The sequence below is a fragment of the Mauremys reevesii genome, linkage group 1 (genome assembly GCF_016161935.1).
Source record: "Mauremys reevesii isolate NIE-2019 linkage group 1, ASM1616193v1, whole genome shotgun sequence".
Taxonomy (NCBI): Eukaryota; Metazoa; Chordata; order Testudines; family Geoemydidae; genus Mauremys; species Mauremys reevesii.
Genome location: NC_052623.1, coordinates 249,142,145 through 249,162,302, shown reverse-complemented (window position 1 = coordinate 249,162,302; position 20,158 = coordinate 249,142,145). Strand labels below are relative to the sequence as shown.

Genomic DNA, 20,158 nt, shown 5'->3' with positions numbered 1-20,158 from the left:
GTCGTCTCCCATTATCCTTTATAAACCTGGCAATAAAAACCGGTAATGTTCTGTTAGTGTAGCTATAAATGCATAAGGTGGGTCTCTGATCTATAACAGTTAAATGGATACCCAGCGAATCTTGGTGACATCTGGCAGAGTGTACTTGAATGCAGTAGTTCAATATAGCTGCATATTGACTGTAAGTTTAGTAAGGCAAATGGAAAGCTGAATGTGCACTGAAATCCCATCTAATAGGCGAGGGCTAAAACATAGCAAAGCCCCTTCACCAGAGGATTAGAAACATTGTATTCATTGGTAGCTTGTGTATTGCCACTTAATTGATGTATGACCCTGCTACAGATTAGGATGCAACAGACTGCATGAGGAAATGTCAGTCTGGCTGACCACACCAGTTCCGAGGTCACTTGATTGGCTGAGCCCATGTCAAACAGATAATGGAGGTTTTTCTTGATGAGGGGTGGGGAGAGAGGAATATGGGTCACAAACTTGAATAGATGTAGAGATTTTAATGGGTATTGGGATTTATGAAGTAACGGTATTGTTAGCCATTCACAATAATGAATTTGAGCCCTTGCCTTTTGTTTTGATAAGGAGTAGTCAGTCTCTTGTTCTTGTGTTAAATCCACTGCATCCATTTAATTTTTTCCCCCTTTCTTTTAAGGCACGTCGTAACACTATTCTCTGCTTATTTGACCTCGTCTCTTATGTTGAGCACTGTTTTCTCTGCTCCAGAAATGATGCCAGCCTTGATAAACATTTTGTCTGCCTCTCTTATATGTGTATCTGCTCATTTTTCATTCTGCCCCGAGACATGGAATGCTGTTCCTCCTCTGGTTTGCATTGTCACTTCTCTTGTCTTTTAATTTACTCTAAAAACTGGCCTCTTCTGTGAAGCCTGCAGTATGAGAATCAGTATTTTCTATTTCACTTCATAAATGAAAAAATCTTAACTACAAACCACCATAATCAAAATGAATAATCACATTATTGTATTGTAGGCCCTTCTTCAGCAAAAACCAGTAACTCTGAAATGCCATCTTTTGGATTCTGAAGTTTGTCACTGATGTTTTCTCAGCAAAGCTGAAGACTCTTACTGCTCATTGTTCTATACAGGTTCTTATGCTGTCATCACTGTAGTGTTGGAGCACCCAACATCTTTTACATGTGGCTTGTTCTTTCTTTCATCCTTTCCACAAGGAAACATTTTTAACCTCTTTTCCAAACAACCCATGACCTGATTTTTCAGAGGTGCTGAGCATGTACTGAAATTCTCTTGAATTAGGCTTAAGTCTTGTATGTGGATCCCTGTACCACCACGGAGTCCCATTCTTTGTGTATTGATGGACTCCCTTCCTTTCTATGCTGGCTGAGATATCTCATCTAAAGATAGTGCCTCATCCTCTGTTAAAAATTGTTCTTAGATGATGTATAGTACAGTGCTTGGATTCCTCCAGATATCATTTGAAATTCTTTCAGCTTGTGTAAGACAATCACAATTCTGCACAGTTCAGTTTGCAAACCAAAGACCTCCAAGGAACCATGAAAGTGCTGCAGGAAATGGTGCGAACCTGGGGTGTTCTGTGAAACAGTATTGAACAAAAGCTCCATAATGTGTTGGGAAACGCTTAATGAAGAGTGGCTTCTTTCACATCAATTTCAGTGCAGTTTTAACTCAAACCATAACTAAGGTTTAACCCATCTCATGAAAGTATGCTCTGCCTACATTTCCTTTTGAAGTTTTAATTAGCTGTGGTGCTTTTCTTCACGTAATGTGTAGTACTGTAGTTGTGTGTTGTGTAACAGCTGCTGTTCCAACCCAGAAACTGTTAGTGCTGGGTGTAGCATTATTTACAGTGTTGTCTATAAAGCACTTGAGGGTGAAAGGTGCTATATGAATGTAAAGTTATTAATGTGAGGCAAGAGATACTTTTGAGTCAACACTGGCATCTCACCATTAGTCTTGTGTATGAAGTGCAGCTGCAGTCATTTCTGCAGCAGAGGAGCCAATCATGGGGAATATTCCAGGCATTCTGAAATAAACAAGAGGAGGCAGGGCTACCCAGAGTATAGTCTAAATCAGGGGTAGGCAACCTATAGCACGGGTGCCGAAGGCGGCACGTGAGCAGATTTTCAGTGGCACTCTCACTGCCTGGGTCCTGGCCACTGGTCTGGGGGGATCTGCATTTTAATTTAATTTTAAATGAAGCTTCTTAAACATTTTAAAAACTTTATTTACTTTACATACAACAATAGATTAGTTATATATTATAGATTTATAGAAAGAGACCGTCTAAAAACGTTAACATGTATTGCTGGCGCTCAAGACCTTAAATTAGGGTGAATAGAGGAAGACTCGGCACACCACTTCTGAAAGATTGCCGACCCCTGGTCTAAATGAAAGTGATCTCCACATTCATTTTAATACTAAATGAGCTTGAAAGTATTAAAGATAAAAAGGAATGGTTTAACTGCTTCCCCACTGACTCTCTTCCTTTTGCACCTTTTATTGTCAAGTTTATTATCCTTTCCATAGCACCTCAAAACAGCTCTATAGCAGTGTAGCTCTTATTTTTGCTTATCTTCCACAATTTGGTTGCACCAGCAAGTGGTTTGCATGCCTTTGCAGTAATGAGGAGGTTTAGAACTTCCTTTGTGTCCAAATGAGACATTAGAAGTAAGACTTTTTTTTTTCTTTTAAAGGCATTGTTTGCTGGACTGACTGTACTTATGGCCCTGTAATGCATTGTCCGTACTGATCACAAGGCATTCTGAAATTTAAACAGTAGGAAGGGTCTAAAAGGCTCCTAAAATAATGCTCTGTTTTACACAAGATTTCATTACTATAAATCCAACCAGATTTGTACCATTAAATTTTAGCTAAAAGTAATTGTCACACTAGTCCTGACAGTGATAGAACTATTCAGAACCCGTCAAATAGCTGTTTTTGTAGCCTCCATCTTATTTGGAGTGTACTGTCAGCTTCATCATTAGATGTCCACTCTAGCAGCAAAACATGCACTACTTATAGTTTTGAAATAACCATTTGAAGCAATTGAGAGCTTTTCAACTTTAAAATTGATCGTGAATTCCCTGACCATTGTGGTTGGCTTCCTCGTGCTGCTTGACTAGATTCCCATTGGAAATAGTTATCCACGCTTCATTTTACTTAAGTAAGTAAACTGACAGAACCTTGACACTAATAGTCTAAATCTTTTGAAAATCTGCCTTGAACCTCTTTTCTGTGATTTCCATCTGAGAGCTGGTAATTTTTTTTGTTGCTACCCTTTTTCAGCTGTCATACTTTAGCTCTCTTGACCTTACATTTTTTCATTTTTCTCTCATTTGAGCATTTATAAAGTGAAATACATAAAAAGTAGTAGGAATGGAAAAGTCGATCAGCCAGATGTTTATATTGAAGATATTTGGATCTCTGTCTCATCGAGGGACAGCGCCTGGCTGAGAAATTCAGTCTTGACCTGCTACTAGTCAGGGAGATACCTTCCCAGCTGCAGGGGGAGACACCTGTAAAGGGTGTGGAATTCCTTTCCTCTGTTAACCATGTGCTGCTGCTGTTTGAACCCTAAAGTGAATGAGAGATGACCACTGTCAACTTAATTGTGCAATAAGGTGTGAGTAGCAGCAGTGCTGGAATCTCATGAGAAGCAGCAGAAACAACAAAAAATTTAGCTGTTCCCTGGGAAGTAAGGATTGGGGAGAGTAGAGCTCTCCAACCTTACTTCCCCACAGTTTCCTGATATTATATCTAAAGGGAACATTATGGAGCGGCTGCAACATGTAATTCACAAGTCTGGTGAACTGTGGCTGCGCTACAGGCAGCAGTGAAACAGGCCAAGGTTCTGTCAGTTTCTCTCTAACTAATATGTGAGACAAGACAGCAAAGCGAAACTATCTCAACAGTTACTGGTAAGTTAACTTCCCAAACCCTGTGTAAAGGCCCTAACTAAGCAGTAGCGAACTACACAGTTTTAAGTTTAGAGATATACTATTGGCTTAAACCACAATTTGAAAATGTATCTACTGTTACAAGCATAAACAATGATTACTATAAATGAGAGATTAGAGAGAGAAATCTTTTTATTAGTTTTCCTGCACTTAACACCACGTTGTAGGTTCCCAGATTTTCAGTTCCACTATAATCAGTTTTCTCTGTTTATGCGGGTCTGTCACACAACAGGGGAAGAGAAAAACATTTATGAAAATAGAAAATTTGTGATTTCCTACTTTGTAGGCAGTGATTAGAAAGCCACAAAAATGTCAGGCGAATTCATGCATGTGTAAAAACAAACTTGTCTTAAACTCTTTTAAGCCTAGTTTTCCAGTTAACTGTGTTCCTTTATAAACAAAAGTTTCTCCAGTCTGAGGCATGTAAGAGAGCGCCCACCATCTCCTTTTGCATTTTAATCCAGCCATATATTTTTGGATGGTACTGGAGTGGAAAAGAAAGAAAAGAAATGTCATCTTGAACTGAGGCGTCAGTAGGCAAAACTTCACCCTAAAGCACATGGAAACAGCAGTTATCAATTCTCCATAGGGTTTTGAGATGGAAACTCTTAAGAGAGTCTTTAGCAGAATCCTGGGATGTGATTAATAGAGAGTATGGATTTCTGCTCTTCCTTACCAAAAAAAAAAAATTAATCTTCTCTCTTTCATTCTTCCCCTCTTAGCCAGAAGAAAAACTACGTGCACCATTAACCCTGTGGAACATTGCAAGTCAATCCAATGGCGTCCTCTACTGCCGTGCCTGTAGGATTTCACTATGAAACAAAATATGTTGTTCTCAGCTACCTGGGGCTCTTGTCACAGGAGAAGCCACAAGAGCAACGTCCTCCCTCAACTTCAGGTAACATTGTATTTACCTGTGAGGCTGCTTTATCAATTAACTGTAGAATTGAGAACTCTGTCTTGCATGTATGTAAAAAGTGCAAAAAGCGACAGCTAGACTTGTGTATCTCACTATATATGTTCACTTTTAAAATAACATGAAGACCTGGAGATAGAAATAAAACAGTTCACACCTAGGTAATTGCTTTAATTTCAGCTGAGTCCATAATGACTACAATTTATTATCACAGCGTTGTTTGTCGTATATGAAACAAATAGGTGGTCTCAGAAGATATATTCTGGATGTCATCCTTGTTACCACTCCTGAGGCTTTCTCTGCAGTTGCATTTTTTTTGGCAAGCTCCCACTCATGCTTTATCCACTGGGGCTGGGTTAAAGAGGTATCAGGCTTTTTTTTGTTTTTTAATCACTATCTGAGTTCTAGCCTTGCTTGCAGTAGGTTTAGACAACACTGTGGTATATACACTTGTGCCCTGTTTATATTCGTGCTTCCACTGTAGCTACAGTCAGTGGTAGTACGGTGGTGGGATACTTCCAACAAAATGTTAGTGTAGACCAGGCTAGAGAAGTCAAGCACTGCATGGATCATGGAAGCAGTACCTCCAGAGCAGTTCTGAGGCATACCAGAGGTGGGGGCAGTCTAAAGGAAGCCACCACTGCTATAGACTATTTCTCTTGTTTTGTGGATATAATTTTAGTTTCCAGGGTTAACAATCTGACATCTTTGTGGAACTGAAGTATGTTTTTTACATTGTATTTAGTTCTTTTCTGGTAAGTAGCACTGTTCTGAACTGTACAGCAAGACAACGGAATTTAAAGCAAATAGTGCAGGGAGCCTGTTTACCTCTAGACTAGTATTTGGACCATTCTCCCCACTTGTTTGTTAAAGGGCTCCTCTCTCTTCCTTCAGATCCCTTCTTTTTTAAAATAATTCTTCCATGAAGACTTTCACTGTTAATCCACCATCCGGGGAAGAGGAAGGAATAGGGGAAATAAGCATTGCTTGAAGAGTGTACTCCTCTAAGGTAGATTGTAAATAGCATAGGCCAATTACCATGTCTTCCCTTATTCTTTAGTGCCAAACGTTCAACAAATAATCATAAAATTAACATCATGTATAAATATATTGTGTGTTTTGTTGGTTACTAGTTATTTATTTAGGAAGTATTCACAGGTTTACAAATCCTTGCCATGTAAATACCAGAAACAAAACAGTAACCATTACAATAGTGAGCATTTGATTAAAGAGACATTATGCAGAACTGCAGTCATCGGATTTGACAGGGTGTTACCATATTAAAGTGAGCATCATTATATCATCTATGACAGGTTGATTTTTTTTAAGTGAAATCTCTGATTACACATTTAGCAGACTAGAAATATCAAATATTAATATTCAGAAAATTGGACACATGCTGGAGTTTCTTGCAGGTGAATGTTCTTTGTCTGATTTTTTTTTCAGTAAATGGTAACCAAATATTTAAATATGTATTCTGTTTCTTTTGCTGGGTTTATAATTGGTTCATTAATTTTTCCATAATAACTCTCTCATGTTGTTTTGAACTATTCCTGCAGGGTTGGACTTCTTTTTCCAGTGGGCGGCTGTCATATCAGTAGCATAGCAGCTATTAGCAGATGAGATTGATTTCCTTTTGTGTGACTATTTCCCTATTAGAAAGCCACAGGAGGATTACCAAAGGATCATTTAGTAAGAGATATCCCACAACCTGTGGTATTTGGTTATGAATTGTATCCCAGTACTCTCTAATGACTGGACATATGCACCATATATACATAAAATCTCCTCTTTCACCACAGTTTCTCCAATGTTTATCCCCACTCAGTCTATATACAGTATAATTTTTTTACGCTGACTGGTATGCAGTACCATTAAGGCAGTATCTTAGTCATTTTCTTTTATCGTGCCACAGACTGAGGTTGCTGGTTCTCTTTTCCAGATCAAAACCCATTCCTCTGGAGTAATTTGTCTATCCAGATCCTTTTCCCAGCATGTCTATAGACATTTTTTTGTGCGGAAAGTTGTCTGTAAAAATTGATATTAGTTATAATATTTTTGTTTCCTAATTGACCAGGCTTCATTGCTTCTATTAAAATTAGTTTTCTGTATAAACAGCTTTTCTAGAAAGCTGAGAAACAATGCCTAATTTGAAAGAACTGGTATCTTGGGAGAGTGGGCAAGTTAAAGTTAGTTTTGATCTCTAAATGAGTTAGAAAAGTTTCTTTCTTGACTAGCTGGCCAACCATTTGTATTCCATGGCTCTCCCAGTCCTTAAAGCTCTCTGGTTCATTATTTCCGTTAAATCTGGATTTTTTTGCAATATGTGACATTGGTGAGGAAAAATAATTTCTCATCTGTAGTTCTATCCCAAACCTATAGATTATCCTTTGCTAATGAATGTGTAGTAATTTCTGGGTGGTGTGATATTTTTTATTAATCCGGTAGCCTAGCAATGTTTGTACAGCCACAGTTTTCTTATTGAATAAAGACCCAGTGTTTTGGCTGGGTTAAATCTCCCCCCAGTCTTAATGCTATTTTGAGCTGGCTGGCTTGATAGTACCATAGAATACTTTGAACAGCTAGTCAGTCAACTCTGTTTAATGGGTTTGTACAAAGTATTTGCACCCCGATCTCTTCTTAGCTCTGGTCTGCACTGTGTGTGTGTGTGTAATAGATCTAAGTTATGCAACTTCAGCTATGTGAATAACGTAGCTGAAGTCGACATACTTAGATCGACATACCGTGGTGGATCGGTGGGTAGCGAAGACATACCCTTATTCTGTATAAATTCTAACAACATCCTCTGTGTGTTCCTGCTAAGGTTTTAGTCTGGGATGATTATCGAAAGATTCTGAAACAAGAAAGATATCCTTGGCAAAATGTTTATTTTGACTGTGGCTTTTCTTCCCAATCAAGAAATGGTATGCTTTCCTCACCAGTCCAAATCTTTTTTTATTTTCTGAAGTAGTGATTTGATATTTAAATCATAGCGCTCTTCTAGGTTGTTTGAGATATGAATTACCAGGTATTTTATAGAATTTGTTGCCCATTTGCACACAAATGACTTCTGGAAGAATGACTTCTCGGAGTCTGGCAAGTTTATAGTTAGCATTTCAGATTTAGCATAATTTACTTTAAATCCAGATGCTTTCCCAAAGTCATGGATTTGTTCACATACTAATTTTAGGGACATACTTTGTTTAGATAAAAATATTACATCATCTGTGTATAAAGCTACTTTCTGATGTGTTCCTGTCAGTTTTATTCCTGTGGTAGTCATTGTTCCTTATCCTCTATGCAGCAGGCTCCATGGCCAGTGGTAAAGGTAAAGGAGATAATGGACATCCCCGCCCAGTAGTCCCTCTGTGTAATTCAAACGGGAGATTTAACCCCATTATCTTGTGTAGCTGCCTTGGGGCTGGTGTAAAGAGCAGTTACCCATGTAAGGAACTGGGGGCCAGTAATGTCCCTTTGGGACTAGACTTGAAACAGAAAGTTCCACTCAATCAAAAGCTTTCTCTGCATCAAGTGATAACAAAGGAATTGAATCTTGTTTAAATCTGCAATTATGGATGATTCCAAGTACTCTCTGAATATTGTCTGACATTTGTCTATCCTTAATACAGTTTGACCTGCATTCACGAGAACTGAGAGCATGGACTGTAATTGGCCAGCCTGTATTTTTATTAAAATCTTTGTCATGATTCAGGATTCCCCATTTTTAATGTCTCTGACTACTAGCTCTTGTATTTTAGCACATATTCAAATCAATTTACGAGGGAAGGGAAATCCTTAAAACTTTTTTCCCTTTAACTAGCATATAGAAATACACAAGTACTGAATCAGAATTACTGAGGTTATCTGTCAGGGTTTGCAAAAAGTAGAGAAATCAAGGGGGTAGTGTCAAAGTATTTTTGAAAATTGTGACTATCTCTGTGGCACTAAGTTCATACTTCAATCTGTACAATTAATTTTTTTGTCTTTAATAAACAATATCTCTACTTTGGTGTCAGTGTAATTTCTGTTGTAATTTCATCTCCTCCTCAGTGAAGGGACAGGCACCTGAGTACCAAAACACCCATGCATTGTCACACTTACGATTTATCTGTTTCATAAAGCTTTTTGTGGGAAAGCATGGGTTATTTGGCTATCACAGGAGATGTGACTAGACTATTTCCTAATCTGTGATAACTACATTTTGTTTCCGTAAATGCTCATTGGGTAAGAACAAAGCCACTATTTGAAGTAGACATTTGCATTACTAGAACACAAGATTCCAAGATGAATCAGTATTTTTCTGTAACTCAGATCAGTTTATGCAAACAGAAAATAACTTGGAGTTGTTTAAAAATGGGGAGGAAATGAATCCTATAAACATTTAATTAAAGATCAATACTGAAACTGAATTAAGGGCAAAATGTCAGTACAAGTTTTTGTATTCAACTGACATCCAAAGCTAGGAGAACATAGAGTTTTGGAGTAAAGATATCTAGCTAACAAGTCTGCTATTTAGAGAACATAGACAAGTTTGCTTATGCTGCAGAGAAATGTTGTCTCATACATGTGCTTTGTTGTTCTAGGAGAATACTTTCAAAATTTGTTTTCCATCCCCATTGCTTTAAACCTGCCTCATTTCCTTTAGCAAACAGACAAACACTGGTAATCTCTTGCCATCCTTACTCAAACTTTCTTGCTGCCATTCATGCTTTTCTCTCCATATCCCCACCTTCCTATATGTTCATATGGCACTACCAAAGTCAACTTCCTCTCCAGCTCTGCCCATGTTATTTTCCTTTTTACCTGTTTGGAATCCTATTGCTTGTCATCAGTCTTTTATATATAATTCAAGCTCCATTTTCTCACTTTTAAGTCCCTACATAACCTCACCCTACCTTCATCTCTCCTCTCTATCCTCTTCTTATCTCACTCTTGGTGTCTCCTTTACTGCTTTTTGTGGTTGTAACAGTTTTCCGTTTCTTGTGCATGAGCTGCCTGTTAAGCAACAAGTGTCTGGCATTCCATATGCTTGATCATTATGATGATTATTTATATTGTGTGGTATGAGAGCCACTAAATGCAAATGAAAAGGAGTTGTTTGGGATTCCCCAGTGGTAAGGAGTGAGAACTTCCACTCCTCAGAAAGAAGCGATACGGGGAATGATATGACAGTATACACTGATACAATATCTTGTCACCCATGCTGCAGTACAGTATCAGGGTCTGATTTTGTGGTACTCTGCAGCTCCATGTGACCACTGTGAATCTTCAGCTGTTTGTGGTTGAACACCATTGCTTTAGAGAATGCGAGGATTCTATCATTTTGTTGATATATGTTGGCTATCACTTAATCTTAGTCTCAGTAACTATAAAGTTGCTTGTAGTATTCTCAGATCTTTCTAGGGGAAACATTTAATATAACACTTAGCTTGATGTACTTTTTATTTTATGGAGTATAGAGCCATCTACACGTTATTTAGGAAGTGCTGACTGTATGGTTGCTGTTGTTTTGGCTTAAAAAGCAGCAGTTACATCAACTTTAGCCTACTGATCTTGAAGAAGGAAACTGATATGCCCAGTTCTGTTTCAGACATGTCCATGCTGACATCTTCTACACAGCAACCAGAAGGCAGCCTTTAAACAGTCCCCTGGGAGTATCCCCTTTGGTGTGCCAGACTTCAAGCATCCACACTTCACAAGGGGAGACCACGTGACCTCAAAGATTACTTGAATGAGTCTTCGAGCTCCAGCATCCCTGTTTCACACTGTGCCTTGCTGCAGTCGAAATGAAATCAGACTCCTGAAAACTTTGCCTACTTAGGGAGCAATGTACTCAGTAAGTTTTTTGCAGCAATACCCAGAAACCTTTTCAAAGCAAGATAGCATTTATTAGTCAACTGGAATGCAGTGTCTGGAAGTCCTTAGGTTAGCATGGTAAAAAACAGGTTCAAGTCAGACTCCTTAGGCAGAAGCCATAGCCCCTTGAACTTTTTGAAACTTTGCATTTTTAGAGAGAGGTAAGTGATTGACTCGGTGTACACAAATTTGCAGAGGGACAATAGGGTTGAGGTTTGTTATTTCTCACCTCTGCATATTTATTTATTTAAAACATTTATTTCTTAAACATTACATAAATGTATTGTCTCATACTATAGAATTGGAATTTATAATCCCTATTCCATGATGATACATTTTAGCTCAAAGATATCTTAATTAAAGCTATCTTTAGATAGTTTTTTCCTCAAAAAGCATTTTATCAAAAAAGTCCGATTTAAATAAAATCCGATTTTTTTAATCATTGCTTTTTTTAAAAAATTTTTATCCACCCTGCCCTGCTTTGACTTTTTAGTCATTAAGTGATAATGTTCTTTACTGGGGCTCCCATTGTCTGTTCTCAGTTCTCCATTTCTGATGTGTGATTCCAGATAGTGCTTGTTAAAGTATCTGGTCTCATCCTAGAGAGAATGTGACACTTGGGCATGTCTCATTCTCTTCTACACTCTGAGTATAATACATACACTGAGATCCACGTATGGATCATAAATCTATTAACAAAACTTGCACATTATTACACACCCATGATTAACTTGTGCAAACTGGAGTGCTGTGATACAAATTACTGTGTTCTTTGTGCTTTTGGCCTGTGGGGAAGTGAAGGGCCCTACAGGATCCACTTGCCAATAAAAGTTCTGCAGTGGGTTGACCTGCCCTTTTATCCTTGGAAAGGTAAGTTTGGCTCCACATGGATCCCATATCAGTGCCACTTCCAGGTTGGCCATGGGGTATCGCTTGAGATCGTCATAGGATACTACCATTTCCCCAGAAGCTGATACTGAAGTCTTTTTCTTCTGGTTACTTCTGAATAGCTTTGAAAACTACTTAAAGGGGTACTTCTCTTTTAAGAACCTTTGAATTGCACTGAACTGTCCTCTGAAATCTGTCATGTTTCTTTATATTGATGAGGATCAAGAGAATGGAGTTGCAGGAAGCTGGAGTCTGTTGATCTTTGCAGTGTTTGCTCCCTATAGAGTCACTGAGCCAGAGGGATAGATTTTTTTTTTAATGCTCTGGCACCGCTAAATGGTTTTATACTGTTGGAATCGGCTGCTGTAAAGTTGAGGGTGTTGATGAGATGGAAACCATTGACTCTGCAGCATCAGTTATCAAAACAATTCTTTTGTACGCTGGCAGAAGTGGGATTTCTCTTGCTCACATTTTCCACATGATTTGTTATCAAGTATGACAGCTTGTCATGTGCAATCAGTATCACGTTAGTCACATGAGAAAGGGTCATTGTCTACAAAGGCTGCTGCCTTCCTTCCAAGCAGGGCGGGGGAGGCATATGTTAAAACAGGAGGCTGTATGTGTATGTACTTGTTGGTTTTGATTGTGAAGTGGTACTTCAGCGATTCCAAGAGGGGATATTGGGGGGAATTGATAGAGCTTTAGTGTGCGTCTGCTCATTACCCAAAACAGAGAAGAGTTCTTCTCTTGAATTTATGGTTCGGGGGAGAGAAAAAGTGTTTGAGAGGAACTTGGGAAGCTAAGGAAAATAGTTTGAGAGGAGGAGATAGTTGCATAATTGTGGGGCTGAGAAAAATGAAATGGGACTGGCCATCTGCTGCATTTTTGAACTGTTCACATCAGGAACTGTAAACTTTTTCTGCCGACTCATGCATTCAGTTGGCATGAGTGCGCTTCACACAGGTAGCTACAACTGGAGAATAGCATGTGTATATAAACAATTCTGAAGTTCCTACCCATGCTCAGCTAGATTGATTTAGGTAAACACTTCCAGCTCACTTTTCAAATACAGATGTCACTGGAAGCAATGTTAATGAATATTACTAGGCTGTTTTAAATATCTAAAATGTGAAATGTGGGAAACAATGGTCATGAATAGAATCACCATGGAGGATACAAAGACGAAACCTGGAGGGACAGAGTGGAGCCTTTAAAGGAATGCTGACGGTAGTAAGGAGAGATAAGAACCAGGGGAACATAATCACAGAAGCCTAGTTTGTGGAGAAAAGTTATTGACACTGTTGAAGGAAACAGAGATCAGAACAAATGAGGACCGATAACAATTAAGAGTTGCCTGGAAGAGTTTACTTATTGAGCAGTTTTTGAGTCAGCAGTTTTTGGAGTTAAAGAACGTAGACCGGACTGGAGCACATTTTAGAGAACTGGAGGAAAAGAAGTAGAGAAAACAAGAGCAGACCGTTGGCTTAGTGAGCTCAGGGGAAATGATAGTAGTTAGATGGAACAGAGATCGTTAGGACAAGGGAATATAAAAGCTTGTTTGAAAGTTTCTGGGAAGGAGCCAGAAGAAAAGTGTTGAGAATAGGGGAAAGGGAAGGAAAAAAAGTTGCCTAGATGTTGAGAGTCTGATGTAGCACATTCTTTCTAAGCACGTGTTCTTTGCAGCTTGTACCTTTTCCCAAAGAGCAGCTACTTAAGCAGCATTTTTGTTGGCTCTGTCTCAGCCCAGAGGTGAACTCTTTCCAGGCAGTTAGATTAAAATCCAATTTGCAGTTTCTTGAAAGCTTTGACTGTTCAATGTGTTTTCACCTGTTCAGAAATAGTTTGACTTTTCTGGATCATAAGTCAAACACCTGGGATATTATACCATTCTGAGTGAAGACAAGTGTTGACATGTCTGAAATAATTTGGTTTAGTTGTTAGAAAATCTAGAACAAGACTTTGGAAGCTTTGCATTAGATGATCTGTTGTGACCTGTAGACCCTATATGAACAAGAGACCATAAAGCCCAGAAAATAAAAGGGCTGCCTAATAGAGATTTTGGGATTCTTCAGTACCTGGAGTTTGAGGTACCTTTTGTTGGTTGACAGCTTCCTTGGATTTTTTTCTGTATGTAGTTCTGTAAAATTTAGTGTTCAAAATAATGAAATATCAAATTATATTTATTCTCTGTATTTAGAGGAGACAGATGCGACTAGATGTGTTACTAGTGTTGTAACTTCTGATGCTGTCTGCTTTGATTTGGTGTAGTTTGATATGGTTTTGACTTGACTGTAGTTATTTGCATATTGCTTATTTGCGTCCTCTGGTTTATGATTAGGATGGTTTTGAAAACTACTCTTCAGTTCATTTTTGGATTTAAAATAGTGTTCACTATTTGCTGTTTGCTATTGGCCTTCCTTTTAGTTGTTTACTAATGAATTGTTAAACACTTTTTACATATTCTTATTTAAACCAAATAGAGTACTCTGCATGTGTGCAAGATAGACTATTACATGGATTATACATTGATCATGTAATAAAGCTCCATTGTAATATATGTAAAAAGAGGTCAGACTTCATGTTGCTGTGGGAAGTTGAACTCTGTTTTGTGCAACTAAATTCTAGATTCTTTACACTTTTAAATTTTTATATCAGCCACCATTATTTAACTCTCCTGGCAGATAGTGCATCTTTTGACCAACTTCTCTGGTTTGTTTCAGGGCCCCAGCAGTCTGTAATACCACAAGCTTTGGAGAAAGAGGTTCTAGAGAAGCTTAAGACAGAAATTGAGGAGGAACTAAAACACCTTGAAGAAGAAATTTTGGAAGGTCTGTGCTTGTTGGTGGATTTCTCCCCTTCCCCCCATTTATTTCAGTTGATGCAACCTTACCTTATAATGCTACAGTTCTTCAAGTATGTGCATTCTCCATTGTAGCATGTGTGTGCATCTGTGCACTCTTGACCAGAGATTAGAAATAGCAGGGTCTGCGCCTGTGCAAAAGCTGCGCCTTGTGCTCCCAGGCAGGGACATATAAGGAGGCATGGACCTGCTGCTGCTCCAGTTCTTTCCCAACCATCTCCAGCCTGAGATGCAACAGTTGTGGTGTCTGCTGTTTGCCCCTGAATTTCTTGCATCACCTGTTGTGGCCTATGGCACTTCTCCAGATTATGCCTAAGACTGTGTCCTGCCAGACCCACCACAGGTCTCTTCCCTGTAGCGATGGGTGCTCTAGTTCTCTGGTGTCTCGGAGAATCTCGTGTCCCATCCAAGTGTAAAATATGCACTAGGTTTAAGGGCAGGTCCTGCAAGGATAGAGAGGGTAGGCTGAAGGTCCTCTTGAAACATTCTTTAGCTCCGGTAGGGTCTGTTTTTCTCCCCCACTATACATCAGCCTCAATCTCTCAAGCTGCACAGTTGACTTCCAAAGCTCCAGAGGAGGTTCCAGAGATGAAGTCCTCTAAAAGAAAAAAGCTCCTCATGCCTTTTTTGTGAGTATCCGATAGAGACACTTCTTACAGCTAACTACCCAGAGACCTTGCCTCCCATGATGGGTACAACTGAGTCTGAAGCTGACACTGGTACCAAAACCTTGGTAACACCTAAGAAGTCATCTCGCTAGGAGGTCTTCAGTTAAATAGAACCGAGAGAGACCTGCTTTGGTACTGTCTGATGCCTCTAGTCACCGAGGTGCATCTAAAACCAGGGACTCTAAAACTGTCTCAAGGGCTTTGGAACAGACATCCTCTTGGAAACATTGAGGTCAGCCAGACTGTCCCCTGGCTCCCTGTCCAGGACTGCCCTCCATGAGATATAAACACTTTGAACACAGAGCTGTCATCTTGTCTGCCTTTCTGGTACTGCATGCGGCATCCCCAGTCCTACATCAATCCCCATTATTGTCTTAGGCTCCTACCATTTGCTATCATAGCCCACCAGCACTCCTTGGATTCCTTTACCCTGAGGATCTTCTCATCTCGGAGAAACCGGAGTCCCCTGTCTTAAGGGGTACTGTAAGAGCCTCTCCCCCAGTGCTGCTTCTACAGTTGGTGACCAGGGGCAGGGAATTGTATGGGTCTGTGGTGCCTGGGCTCCAGGAATATTCAGGACCAGGGGGCCTGGCTCCACCAGTGTTCGGAGTCTGATCTCTCCCCTGGCCCTGCCTGTTGCCCCCGCATGCCTCCACCTGAGTGTTCCCTGCCTGCCGCCCTCACGCGCCTCCTCCAGGCCCCGGAGCATCCCTGCCTCAAGCAGGCGGCTGCCCTGCCGCTCCGCGCTGCGCTCCCTTGCTGCTGCTGGTGGTCGCTGCTGCCTACAACACAAGAGTGACGCCAGTAGCAGGCTGAGGCAGCTGCTGCACCTGCGGAGGGAGGAGGCTCATACATGATTGGCAGCCCTTCCCTCCCCCAGCACCCACTGGGAGGAAACGCTGAGGGGGCTTCTGGGAGATGGAGTCTGGACCTCACTTGAGCAGCTGCTAGGGCTTGGGTGAGTGTCTGACCATGTGATCCATTCTCCCCCACCCTCCATCTCTCCTGCAGCCAGCACTCCGTGCAGCCCCATCCCCCATGAGGCTATGGTGAGGGACAGCAGGCTGCAGCAGGGGAGGAGGCCACATGTGATGGCAGCCCCCGGCCCCACCCACCACAGGAGAGGCGAGGGGGCTTCCTGGACCTGAGCAGCTGGGGCTTGGGTGAGTGTTGTGACACTCTGCTCATTCTTCCCCCACCACCACCACTGCCCCCAGTCACCGGTCCTGCCCCATGCTGGGCAAGGGGCAGCCCCATTCCCCCACCCCCCAGTGAGGCTATGGTGAGGGGCAGAAGAAGGGGAGGAGGCCACACATGATGGCAGCCCACCCCCGACACCCACCACAGGGGAGGGGAGGGGGTTTCCTGGACCTGATAGGGACCCTAGAAGCACGGGCAGTGACAGTGGTGCAGGATGTGTGTGCTGTTTTGGGGGAGGAAGATGGGCGCCCCTCCCCTGGAGCTCACTGCTGCTGGTGGGGAGACTATTGGGTGGGAGGGGTGTCCTCTCTAGCCCTAGCCCTGTGGCAGCCTTTTTGCACCCCAAGCTCCTCATCCCTGGCCCTACACCCCCAGCCAGAGCCCTCACCCCCTGCACTCCAACCCTCATCCCCAGAGTCCTCACCTGAGGGGAAAAACACACAACTTCAATTTGGCAGACAGTTTGGGGTATGATCGTGTTTTACTCTCTTTAAAGTATATAATTGGTTGTATATGGGTACAACAAAATATAATGTATTGAAATAGGCGAGTGCTGCTTTTGACTTTCCACTTTTAATTGGCCCTTGTAATCTTGTGGCGCCAGCTCATTGTAGCTTCATTTTATCTCAGCAACAAATTTTTGATTTGTAGGACCAGTAATAATCAACAATGAATACATTCTTAATAAAGTTACCCAGAGGAAAAGAAGAAAAGGGTAATTCATCAAGTGACAGCCTGAGTTCGACACCCAGCTTTCAAACTTAAGTTATACAAAAGAAAGATGTGGCAAATCTCTAAGATAAGAAAAGGAGTTTTTAGCAATCTTAGCTATCAAGATTTATGTGGTTGGAGTACAATATTGAATTAGAGCTTTTTGCTCAGTCTGCAAAAACTGTTCTGAAAAGAAGATCTTAATATTTTCTACAAAGGCCAAACCTACATTTATTTCATCCAGATTTCAAAATTGGAGACACAATGCGTGGTTTTACATCATACGAAAAATCGTGTCACAAGGAAGCGGTAATGAAGTATGCTGCTCTGCAATCGCAGGTAAATATTTCTGCACTAATGTTGGCCAGTTACAAAAAACAATCACAATCAGCTAGGAATGCACTGCACAAAATCTTGAACAGTGTTCAGTATCTAGCCCAACAAGGAATAGCATTACGTGGACATAATGAGTGATTCAGATTTGATGCAGCTCTTGTTGCTATGTAGTACAGATTCAGAGGAACTGAGACAGTGGCTTAGTCGCACAAAATGGCTGTCACCTGAGGTTATTAACAAAATAATCAAAATGATGGCAATGATGGCGCTAAGACAAATTGTGCAAAAGGATAAAGGCTTCAAAGCTTTACGCCATTGTAATGGATGAGACTACTGATTTGTCAAGGAAAGAACAAGTAAGTTTTTCTTTAAGGTTCTTTTCTAGTGAAGACTGGGAGATTTATGGGGAGTTTATCGGGTTTTACCAAACTGATGTGAAGGATGCTGCTTCTCTTTTCAAAATTGTAAAAGATGCATTTCTTTGGTGTGATTTGCACTTTTCTGATGCTGGGGACAGAGTTACGACGAAGCCAGTAATGTCTGGCAAATTTACTGGGGTCCAAAGCCAGAGTGAAGGATCGAGAGTCGAGAGCAGAATTTGTGCATTATGCTGCACAGTCTCTTAACCTTGCTATGCAGGGTACCCTACATAATATTCTAGAATGTCATGATATGTTTTCAATGGTGAAAGATCTCAATGCCTTCAGGGAGTCACCAAAGCATATGGCAGCATTCAGAGAGTTTCAGAATGAAGGGGAGCCGCCTTTATGACCATTGTGCCCAACAAGATGGACACTGAAGATCAACAGCATTAAATCACTGCTCCATAACTAAAAGGCCATGAAGAACTGCCTAGATGAATTTATAAAAGCAGCAGAGAGTCCTGTGGCACCTTATAGACTAACAGACGTATTGGAGCATGAGCTTTTGTGGGTGAATACCCATTCACCCACAAAAGCTCATGCTCCAATATGTCTGTTAGTCTATAAGGTGCCACAGGACTCTTTCCTGCTTTTACAGATCCAGACTAACACGGCTACCCTTCTGATACTAGATGAATTTAGTTACTCTTTAGAAGAATTTGCCTCAAAATGTAGTGGATTCTTGAAGCAACTTCAGTCTTTTTCACTGTACTTTACACTAACAGTTCTTGTGAAAGCCAGGGGTCCAGTAGAAGAAGCTAATGCAAAAATTCAAAGCCCAAACATGTCATTGGCAAGCGTTATGAAGAAAGTTGATCTGTTGCAAGAGGTGTTGAGCAGGATGCGCACCGATTCATCATACAACCACTTCTGGGAATCAACAGTAGAGAAGGCAAGAAATCTTTATTTAGATGATCCTACACACTTGAGAAAATGCAAGCCACTGATATGGCTCACCATGGAAGCCTTCCTTACACCTTCAGTGACCCCAAAGAGAATTTTTTTCAAATATATGTTGGGATCATTGATGCTTGCAAAGTTGCCATTGAACAGAGGTTTTCAACAGAAAGCTTTACATTCGCAGTCAAATTGGAGAAGCATATAACTGATGCAGCAAATGGCTTGAAACAGGACATAGTTCCAATAAGTGAAGCTTTCCATGGTGACATTAACATGAAGAGGTCATCTCTCCATTTAGAAATGTTGAGTGATATTTTCAGATCAAGAAATTACCAGCTTAATTTGGTGAGCGAAGTGAAGCAATTTCTGAAACTAAACAAAGGCTTGAGTGACATGTCAAAGTTACAAGTTCTCCTGAAATTATTCTACGCCATTCCAACTACAACCTGCACCTCTGAAAGCTCATTCAGTTGCCTGCGCAGACTGAGAAATTATTTGCGAACGACAATGGGCCAAGAACGTCTAAATCACTTGGCATTTCTGCACATTCATAAGAACTCTACCTCTGAATTGGACACTGCAAGTCTCCTGGATGACTTCATTTCAAGAACTGAACAATGACGAAAAGTGTTTGCCTCCTAAAGAACATCGCAAAAGAAGGGACTACATTTGTTTTAATTTTAGAAAGTATTTGCTTTTGAGGGTTATTGATCCAAGAGTGCCTGGTTGTTTCCATATTCGAAAGAGTATTAATAAAGTTGATATTCTTAGTTAAGTAATTTTTTCTTACGATAGTGGTATTGTGGAATATAGGAAAACTGTTAAATGCTTACTGTTTCTAGTCCATTTTTTACATTTTTTATATCTATCTATCTATATCTATATCTATATCTATATCTATATATATCTATATATATAAAAAAATTGGCTTACAAGGCAGGTGTGTGTGGGGGGATGCAGGACTTGGACCTGTAATGAGCACCACCAAAAATTATACAAATCTGCTGCCCCTTTATGCACAAGAACAGGATCTGATCCACTGCCTCTGTTACCAGTACTAATGCCCAAAGCCCCCCCCACATTCTACTCAGAGGATGACACTTGGAGGTTTCCATACAGGGATCTGTTTTAGCACTGTAACACCCTACTTCTCTGGGGACATACTCTGAGGAGGCCTTTCCAGCAGGCGCCTCAGATTCCCTGGAAACAATTGCCCTTCGCAACCCTTCTCCTGTCCACTTCTGCAGTGGCCTGTTGGAACTCCTGGTTGCATTATGGTGATCAGTTTTATAGCATATGAGCCTGAAAGAAACACCAACAAGAACACCTGCTAGTACTGCAACAGCCACCAGCACCACAAGATCACTTCCCGGTACTGCACGTTCCCATGGTATCCGAGGAGACCCATTGACTGAAGAAGGGTCGACCATTTTAG

General features: G+C 40.7%; 1 protein-coding gene across 6 annotated transcripts in view; it reads left to right on the top strand.

Annotated features, from left to right (window-relative positions):
- BCL2L13 (BCL2 like 13) overlaps positions 1-20,158 on the top strand; it is a 78,101-nt gene that overhangs the window by 4,686 nt on the left and 53,257 nt on the right. For 5 of the 6 annotated variants that reach the window (XM_039545961.1, XM_039545964.1, XM_039545971.1 and 2 more), the window contains 2 exons: positions 4,689-4,864; positions 14,347-14,454. In XM_039545961.1, the coding sequence (XP_039401895.1) occupies positions 4,744-4,864; positions 14,347-14,454 (229 nt within the window). In that variant the 5' untranslated portion in view covers positions 4,689-4,743. The remainder of the gene's footprint in view (positions 1-4,688; positions 4,865-14,346; positions 14,455-20,158) is intronic. The other variant, XM_039545991.1, reaches the window with a different exon arrangement.